Here is a 10,241-nt window from a genome sequence, read left to right as displayed (position 1 = left end):
GGGGGGGGGCGGGGGGAGAGGTAGGGGGTCTGATGAGCTAGTGGGAGTTTAAAATAACAAAACCTGTTTTTTGAGTCCATTGGTTCTTTTTGTTTGTAGAACTTATACACAACACAAGGTTTCTTCTTTGAATGCAGGTGATTCGCTGAACACCCAGAATGAGCCAGAAGAGACTATGAAAAAGGAGAAAAAGTCGGAAGCCCTGAATATCAGAGGTAGGATTACTTTTGGGTCAAAGGAGTGTGTAGTGCTGTGCCCTTCTTTTCTGTTTGCCTTTTAAGAAGGTGTTTTAGAAAGTAGGCCAGTTGCATGAATAGACTATGACCCTCGTCTCTTGCCTAATCACCGCATCGATTCTGAGGGACACACTGGTCGCTAATGATTTATCTTTGCTCCACTTAGAGCCATGCTAATGCCACCTGCTCCAGAGCCTCGCAGATCAGCGGCATGCCATTACTGTGCTTGATTTTGCCCACCCCCGGCTATCGTTAATGTCAAATGCGACCTATTCCAGTTGAACATATTTTGACAAAGGTGAGAGGAGAGTGGGTGGCTTGCATCCAAGGTGGCATTGCCGAGTGACCCTCAGACCTCATTTATTTCTGCCAGAAATCCGTGTCTGGGACGGGTTCGTTGGCTCAGTTGAATCTCCACTTCCAGGCCCAAAGTGGAGGTTCTGGTGAGGCACGTGGAAGGCACGTTACTAGTCTCCCCTGTACCATGTGCTCAAGGCCACGGGTACTGCTGGGCAAAGGTTAGTCAGGGAGTTCAGGGGTGCGTTTCTCACCCAGACGCCAACACTGTATCCAGAATTTCTCTCTTTCACCTTCTTGGGCGGAGAATTGGCTCCAGAGTGATTCGAGAAGCCCCGATCTTGACTTTGAGTATTTCCACGAAGATTATGCAACCCTTTACTTTCAGAGGATCTGGGGAAGCCTGTGATGGGACTTGGTTGGAAATAATATACAGAAAAAGTAATCATCCAGGAGACACTTTCATTTTTGAGAGGCTCCCATCTATTTTACAAAGTGGTACCCAGAATGGATCTATAAGGAAAATCAGAAAAAAAGCACCCCAAACCCCCAAACAATAGTAACAACCACACACGAGCTCCTAAACATTTCTAAATGAGTCAGTTTTAAAAAATTGAACCGCAACAGGGGAATTTCTAAAGTGCTTGGTGGTCAGTCTTTTTGGAAAGAGAGAATCTGTAATGAAAAATCACTACCCTTTATCTTTCTTTAGGTTCGGTTTAAAAAATATATATATTTATATGTACGTATGTATGTATGTATGTATATATGTATGTATATATACACATATATATAATATCCATCAAATATATGCTATATATTATATATCATAGGTTTTTCACAGCGCATTGTGTTAATTATTCATGCTTATGTTGCAGAGAAAGAGCACAGGTAGGTGGAAAGATGCCGAAGAATTACGAGCAGGACTGATAGATATCGTAACCTTGTTTGGGAAGCATAATGTATGGGAAACTTGTATAATGTGGCTGATCTTCGGTCTAGAGCTGTTGGAGATCCTGGGTGCAAAGATGTCAGAGGTGACGTGCCTTGCTGTACGTGGCTGAGCCCTGTGGTCCACAAGGACTGTGAGCCTCTAGCCTCTGACAGGGGTGAATGATGCAGTGGCTGAAGGATTGGGATTTGGGCTTAAGATGCCTCAGTTTGGGGACTTGACTCCTATTTAAGACTCTGATGTTAGGCAAGTGTTTGGACTTCTCGAAGCCTCCAATTCCCTCATCTTTAAAATGAGGATAGTAATATCTACTTCAGGAGGCTGTTGTGAGATAAAGCACGTGAAGTGCTTGGGTGACGACGCGGGAGGAACAGCAGCCACCATGTTTGTGGAGTGCATGCTTTGTGCCAGGCCCCGTTCTTGAAGGAGCCACTTGACACTTGTAAGAATCCCACCAGGGGGGAGCTGTTGTCGTTCAGGCAGTGGGTAGAGTTGCCAGGCTCACCCCTGCACCTCTTGGGTGAGGGTGAGTGCCCGTCAGTGCCCGTGCTGTGGCTGGCGGGAGACTTTCCATCCTTCAGGCCATGAGGAAGGCTGGCCTCCCCTCGGGCCTGCGTCTGAACCATCTGGAGCCATGATTCGGAGAAGGCAGACAGAATGTGACAGCTGGAAAGGCCTCAGTAGGAATGGACTCTACCCGCGCACTTTATAGATAAGGAAACAGGATCCAGAGAGTCTGGTGACTTCCCAAGTCACCCAGGCTCGAAGCAGAGGCAAGCCTGGCTTCCTGGGCTCCTACTTCACATTTCTGCCCCTTCCAAGTGCCCCACACTGCCTGTACACCCCCACGCCCAGTGGCTTGCTTCACCACCGTAGACGGTCCACTGAGTGGTTACATTTTTCACATTTATTTATTTAAAAAGATTTTTTAATGCTTATTTATTTTTGAGAGAGAAAAGAGAGACAGAACACGAATAGGGAAGGGGCAGAGAGCGAAGGAGACACAGAATCTGAAGCAGGCTCCAGGCTCTGGGCTGTCAACACAGAGCCTGACGCAGGGCTCGAACTCACAAACTGCAAGATCATGACTGAGCTGAAGTTGGACACCTAACCCACTGAGCCATGCAGGCATCCCACATTTTTGACATTTAAACCACTTCTTTAGAAACCCCTCCCACCCCAGATCTGCAGGGGAACACCAACTGATGAGGATTCTTGTGAACAAAAATCATTTCTAGATTTTCATGACTGTTTCTCTTATTTAAATGGAGTAAAACAAATGTCTTCTGAGAAACATGCTCCAGCTTCCGCAAAGCACAGTGAAAGCACGATCCTTTAAAAATTCTCATCAGTCGTAGTGGTTGATTTTATTTAATGGGATCAAACGTGATACGTTAAAAATGTTGTAACAGAGTGTCAGGAAGATTATTAGCTTTTGTATTTTGGTGTAAATATGAATAGATGAACAGCAATCCTAACATCATTTGAAAATAAGTCTCCTTTGATGAGATGTTTCTTTCTAATTGTTTTTCCAGTAAGAAAGACCTCAGGGGTAGAGGAGAGGGCTCCTGGGTGGCTGTCGGTTAAGCATCCGACCATGGATTATGGGAAAGACAAGTTTGAAAGCTATTTTGTATAATTTTTAGGAGCCGATAGTGAAATTTCTTAGAAGGAAAACCTGGCATTGAAATGCAAGAGTTATATGAGACAGGATTCATACTGGTTCTCTCGTCAGACTACCCAGACTTCTATCCCCACTCTAACACTTTCTAGTTGTGTGATTTTGGCTAAGTTATGTAGCTACTCCATGCCTCAGTTTCCTCATTTGTAAAATAGAGAGAATAACCACTTAAGAGAGTCCTTAAATGGACTTAATATGTAAAGATGTGTAATATACTTACAATAGCGTCTGATGCATACATGTTAGCCAGCATCACAATTATTATTAAGTAAAAGACAGAAGTTACTCTATGTCACGGGAGTTATGACTGACCAACCAGAAAGTAGTGTTTTATTGAGTGCGTACATGGTATGCCTCTAGGGCTCGAACCCACGAACCACGAGAACTTGACTTGAGCTGAAGTCAGATGCTCAACTGACTGAGTCATCCAGGTGCCCCTTTTTTATTTTTTACTTTAATTTTTTTTTATTTTTTATTTTTTTAGATGCCCCTTTTTAAAAAAAATTTTTTTAAGTTTATTTTGAGAGAGACAGAGACAGCACGCGTGGGGAAGGGGCAGAAAGAGAGGAAGGGAGAGAATCCCAAGCAGGAACCATGCTGTCAGCACAGAGCCCGATGCAGGGCTTGAACCATGAAGCTAAGAGATCATGACCTGAGGTGAATCCAAGAGTCTGGTGCTTAACCGACTGAGCCACCCAGGTGCCCTTGCTGCAGTGTCTTCCTAAGGATCTCCTGAACCAGATCCAGTTTGAATGACCCTGGCTAAGTGAGCAGTAGGCAAAGTCATGTAGGGAAGGGAGAAAATGGATGAAGGGAGAGGCAAGACAAGGAATAAAAGGAACCATTGTCGTGATATATCTTTGTTCCCTTTCCTCTTAAAAATGTTTAAAACAATTTAAATCACAGATACTTGTCTGAAAGAACAAGAAACCATTTGCACAGCCTCTGTTAGCCAGCTCGGTGCCTTCTGATGGGTGACCGATGGCCATGATGTAGCACTATGAACAAGCACAGTCCCTCTCCCCCTCTCCCCAGATGTGTGTGCGGCTCAGAATCTTCCTAGGCTGTTCCAGGTTCTCTGGGTCCTGGGATGGTGGCCTAGGGTTTTGTTTTCTGTGAAGTAGTTGCCCTTCCTTTCTTTTTTTTTCCATTCAAACCCATCCTGCTGTTCTAACCAAAAAGAAAACAAATAGCAACTGGTATTCATAGACTTGGGAACCCAGGTCCCTGTGTGTCACATGGCCCCCAAATTTGGATCTGTGCTTCATTGGTCTTTCTTTCTTCCTGGCAGGTGTCCTTTTGCATGTGATGGGCGATGCCCTGGGGTCAGTGGTTGTGGTGGTCACGGCCATCATATTCTACGTGCGTCCCCTGAAAGGCGAGGACCCATGTAACTGGCAGTGCTACATAGACCCCAGCCTGACTGTCATCATGGTCGCCATCATTTTGTCATCTGCCTTCCCACTCATCAAGGAGACTGCTGCCATTCTGCTGCAGATGGTCCCCAAAGGAGTCAACATGGAGGAGCTGAGTAAGTCAGATGATTCTTATCTAGAACCATGCCCATTTGATGTTCTTCAGGCCAAAGGGCCAGCATTATTTCAGAGCAGTGTTTGATTTATGTATCCTGAAATACTTCAAATCACCAAGCAATAGAGACATCCATCATATGTTTTGTAGCCTAGTAAGATGACTCACAGCTCCAAGAACCAAAGGTCCTTTACGACTCATGGCGCTCTGACTCAGCTGCAAGTTTTTGAGAATATGGTGCTTGGGCAGTAACTATTCCTCAGCTTTTACCTTCATGTCAAAGATTTAATGCAAAGAAGGCTACCCTGCCAAGAACTTGATTTTTACTCTCCTTATTCTGAAAACATAAATCATTCCTTTATATTCTAGATCTTGCATTCTATTTAATTGATTTTTATGGGCATGCAAGTCACCGGGTCTCTTATAACACTGTAAAAAGGATCGTAGTTCGTGTTTTAACCTGAATTCATGACCTCGTTCAGTAATGAACTCTGTTTCTTTGCTTTGCTCAAACAGAAGGTCAAACTCTCCTCTTAGTTATGTGTATCTGAGGATACATATTTTAAAGACTTGGCAGAATTTCTAAATGGGAACTATCCAGATGTTGGTGAGAAACTGAATTTGCAACTTCATCTCTAGTGTTTCTAAACGGAGGTTATGTTTTTGTAAAAAAACGTTTTTCGTGCATATTTGTGTTATACACTCACTGCCCCACCAGTGAGCCCGTAAACTTGAGATAGAGCCCAGGCCTCTTAGAAGACCTTACTTCATGAGAAGCTCCTGAACTGAGGTTTGAATGGGTCTTAATACATTTTATGGCCATGGCTAGGCTTTCCTCTATGAAGGAAGGTGTGATTTACAGTGTGACTGTCTGATGAGGGCCATAGCCCTGCCAAACCCACGTTTAATAGCGTGTGTTGGGACCAGTTGGTTGTGCCATTGCTAATAGCTGGAGCTTCTCCTGCAGTCTTTTCTCCTGGATGTTCTTTCCGCCTTTGGGGGCCTCTTTGGCACCATTGTGGGTTTAGAGTCTCAGAGTTGGTAGGTGCGGTCAACTCTCTGGCTGCTTTACTGCAGAATTAAAATAGTCAGGCTTCAATTCCTGCAACCTACTATTTGCCCGATGCCACAGGCAGAGGAGGTAGGAGATGGGGAAGGAGATACCCAGGCACAGATACACAGCATCGTCTCTACTTTCTAGAAGCTTGTTTTCCAGTTGAAGAAAAAGATACACATCTTTTGTGATATCTAGTGATATTTGTGATATATAGATATAATATCTATCTATATAGATATATAGATATAGATATATATAGATATAGATATATATAATGATATATATATATATATTTTTAAACACATTTTTAAAAATTAGATAGTAATGGGATGCCTGGGTGGCTCAATCAATTGAGCATCTGATTTCAGCTCAGGTCATGATCTCACAGTTCATGAGTTTGACCCCTGCATTGGGCTCTCTGCTGTCAGGACAGGGCATGCTTCGGATCTCTGTCTCTTCCCTTCTTGACACTTCCCCTGCTCATGCCCTCTCTCTCAAAAATAAATAACATATTAAAAAAAATTAGAAAATATAGTAATAACAATAACACACTTGTAAGGCACTTATTACATGTTAGGTAATGTTCTAAGTGCTTTATATTCACTCATTTTAATTCTTCTTTTTTTTTTATTGTTTATTTATTTTTGAGACAGAGAGAGACAGAGCATGAACGGGGAAGGGTCAGAGAGAGAGGGAGACACAGAATCTGAAGCAGGCTCCAGGCTCTGAGCTGTCACCACAGAGCCCGACGCGGGGCTCGAACTCACAGACTGTGAGATCATGACCTGAGCCAAAGTCGGGCGCTTAACGGACTGAGCCACCCAGGCGCCCCCATTTTAATTCTTAAAGTAAACCTATGCAGTTCTATCATTATTATTCCTAATTTATAGATAAGGACATTGAGGCACTGGGGGCTAGGTAAATTACCCAAGGTCATGACTACACTGGGATTCAAACCCTAGCTGGCTACAGGGTCTTTGCTCATAATCCGTCTTCAAAACCATTTCTCTATATACGTGCTCATTTGAGAAAGCATGGAAAATATGGAAGAGCCTAAGTATGAAACTAGAAATCTCTCGTAATCCTGCTACCCAGAAATTACCACTTTTAATATCTTGTATCAATCATTCAATAAAACAAGCCTTTATCTGCATAAGATTTTTGTGTGGGGGGGGTCACCTGGGTGGCTCAGTTAAGCGTTCGATTCTTGATTTCAGCTTGGGTCTTGATCTCTGGGTCATTAGTTCAAGCCCCGCACTGGGTTCTGTGCTAGGTGTGAAGCTTACTTCCTGTTTAAAAAAATTGTGTGTTTGTGTGTGTGTGTGTGTGTGTGTGTGTATACACACTGATGTTTGTGAAAGAAAGAAAGAAAGAAAGAAAGAAAGAAAGAAAGAAAGAAAGAAATATCATGCCATATGCACAGTAAAACTGTTTTTTTCACTTACAGATAGCTTATATGCCTTTTCTCATATCCTTAAATATGCAACTTACTTGTTAATGGCTGTATCATATTCTATATAATCGATTTAACTCTTCCCTTGTTTCCATTTCTTCATTAATGCAAAGAGCATCGCTCAACTCATTTTTGTGCGTCAACATTTGGGTATTTCCCTTTAGGTTAAATTCCTGGCACCAGGGATGCTGGTAAAAGCTTTAGGTCCCTATTGCCAAGTTCTTCCCTTTCAGAAAGGCATCCTGCTTCACGCTCCCCACACAGCCCCTGTGGGTGTCTATTCCCTTGTAAACTCAACAACCTTGGGGATTTGGGGGGTTGTTGTTAAACTTACTTTCTTGAATCACCTCTTATGGGCTGATGAGGGATGGTACAGGGATTCTGAATGGAGAAAGAAGATTGCTAGAAAACGTACCCGTACAGGTACAGCTCTTTTTCTTCGTGTTTTTGAAATACATCGGGGTGGTGAGAATGCTTCCAGGGCCCACGTCCCTCCTGTGGTGGGTGCCATGCATGTTTCCACTACAGCACGCGCCTTAGTGTTTGTCTGCTGTCCTCTGTTCTAGTGAGTAAACTCTCGGCCGTGCCCGGGATTAGCAGTGTACATGAAGTGCACATCTGGGAACTTATAAGCGGAAAGATCATCGCCACCCTGCACATCAAGTATCGGAAGGACAGGGGCTATCAGGACGCCAGTATGAAAATTCGAGAAATCTTCCACCATGCGGGAATCCACAATGTGACCATCCAGTTTGAGCATGTGGACTTGAAGGAGACCATGGGGCAGAAGGATCTGCTGTTGCTCTGTGGTTCACCCTGCATCTCCAAGGGCTGTGAGAAACAGCTGTGCTGCCCGCCCGGGGCCCTGCCTCTGGCCCATGTCAATGGCTGCGCAGAGCACAATGGCTGTCCCCCTCTGGACACGTACCCAAGTGATGGTCTCCGTGGACAAGTAACAAGAGAAGTGGCTATTGAAGTATCTTTGGACAGCTGTCTGAGTGACCACGGACAAGCTCTGGGCAACACTCAGGAGGACCAACATTATGTCAACAGCACACATTTTTAATCTTGTCCTGACGTACACAGACAGTATAGACGAGGTGTTCGGGCCTGTGGAAGGACCTCTGTGGGCTGTAGGCACTGGTCAAATTCATGGTGTGCACGCTGTGTGTTCATCAACGGGCTGGTGGTTTGGGATGTTAATTGCATGTGTCTGTTAATTTTTATGTGACTGTGAACTCCTTTACGTCGTCCTGGGTATCTCATGCTGCTCTTCAACAAACTCACTGTTTTAGTTTGAACATTTATTTCAAAAAGCAAACCATGCCAGCGTACGTATCAGGGACATTGAAGGCTGGGACTCAATGGCTGTGGACACAGGATTCAAAGTAGTTTTTGTTTTAAAGTGATTCGATTTTGTGGCTGACTCTTGGGTGAGCTCATAGCCAAGTACATCGAAAAAACTAAAGAACCATGTTAGCTAATGTTTTTTTCATTCCATTATAAGATCATAAAAGAGGAAGGTTGGGTAGTCCTGTCACTGCAGAATTTTTGTTCTTTGACTTGTTTTCAAATAAATGCAAAATGAATGCCTATTAAAGTAGAAAATAGCCTCAGAACATCAAAGGAAGGAGAGATTATTGGGGGAAGACAGGAAGAAAATGCCTCCTGACTACCTCTTCATTTTGCAGGGTGGAGAGAAAACTAGTGTTTACTTTCTGCTGTGAACTGAACTACAACTATAGGGTGCTTCAAATGTTTAATACACAAATGCTTTTTTTTTTTCACTTGGAAGTGTGGGAATATTTCTACTTCCTGAAGTATGACACAATACTTACATTCTGTCTTGTAGAATCAGTCCAGTTGGGATTGTTTTCATTTATCACTTAATGACTTATTTGTCCAAATTTCCTTTGAGTCTTCTTTTATATGATCATGTGGATATATGTAGCATTTATCAGGAGAAAATGGGTATTTCTGGGAGAGAATAATATATGACACTGAGTATTCCTTACTGCCAAAAATAAGCTGGATTGACTTTTCTTCCATTAGACATATTTTAAAGTATTTAGTATAGTTGCCAACTAGTAACTTCATGGAAAAGTCTATGTGTAGAGAGACCCCGATGGGTTGCAAAATTGACTGACAGCGATCATCTCTTAGGCTCTAGACACAGAGTCCTGTTGTAAATCTGTGCGGTACTCAAACAGAAATCCTGGGTTGGTAACGCGAAAAGCACCCACGTTTTTCAGCATTAACGCCGTTTAAACAAATGTCTTAGTGTTCGTTCTAAGGCTGAAATAAGTAAGCATCTGTGATCAGTAGGATAAGAATTTTTTTCATTCCTTGAAAATTTATTATCTGAGTTTAAATTGGCCATGAATTAGTCGAATACGTTTTTGTCCCTAGGAGTTTGTTGGACTAGTCTATAGATAGTGTATAGCCAAAAGAGGGGTAAAATATAAGACAACATTTTTATCCTTAATCTTAAAAGTATGGCATGCACTCACAAAAAAACCGGGGGATTCTCTTTGAAACTCACCACGGTGATAAGTGGACCAAAATCTAGACAGATGTTGGTTGAGATGCCTTGACTGGAGCCAAAGAGGAAGTCTGTCCCTCACTTCCAATTGGTTCCCATCATTCTGCTTTTTATTAGAAGGAAAAGATTATAATTTTCTAGTTTCTGTGCCCCTGGCTAAAGAAATGCAGACTAGTTTACATCCAGATAATGTTCTCTACTCTCTAAAGTATGTTTTAGGAAAGGAAAAGGCACTAAATTTAAATGTAACAAATTTACCACAGAGGTAGCTTGGCGACCACTTAATCACATACCGCATTATGGAGTAGAGTCATTGTGAAATAATCCCTTTTAAGACAGCTAGAGTACATTTAATGAGTTCAAACAAGCTCATTCAGTGCAATATTTTTGTATGGGTTAAGTGGTTTCCTCTGTCATCTCAGGCAGTCATCGTGACATCCTCTGTCATCGTGATGCCTGCAGTACGATATTTTTACTTGAGTTTTACTCTCTC

General features: G+C 42.8%; 1 protein-coding gene across 2 annotated transcripts in view; it reads left to right on the top strand.

Annotated features, from left to right (window-relative positions):
- Positions 1-10,030, top strand: part of SLC30A10 (solute carrier family 30 member 10) — a 35,589-nt gene extending 25,559 nt beyond the window's left edge. The window contains exons 2-5 of one of the 2 annotated variants that reach the window (XM_049634577.1): positions 21-27; positions 100-215; positions 4,458-4,697; positions 7,773-10,030. In XM_049634577.1, coding sequence (XP_049490534.1) covers positions 21-27; positions 100-215; positions 4,458-4,697; positions 7,773-8,272 — 863 coding nt within the window. In that variant the 3' untranslated portion in view covers positions 8,273-10,030. The remainder of the gene's footprint in view (positions 1-20; positions 28-99; positions 216-4,457; positions 4,698-7,772) is intronic. The other variant, XM_049634578.1, reaches the window with a different exon arrangement.
- The last annotated feature ends 211 nt before the right edge of the window (positions 10,031-10,241 follow it).

The sequence above is a fragment of the Panthera uncia genome, chromosome F1 (assembly GCF_023721935.1).
Source record: "Panthera uncia isolate 11264 chromosome F1, Puncia_PCG_1.0, whole genome shotgun sequence".
NCBI lineage: Eukaryota > Metazoa > Chordata > Mammalia > Carnivora > Felidae > Panthera > Panthera uncia.
The sequence above is the reverse complement of the archived record's forward strand: the minus strand, read 5'-3'. Positions and strand labels throughout refer to the sequence as shown.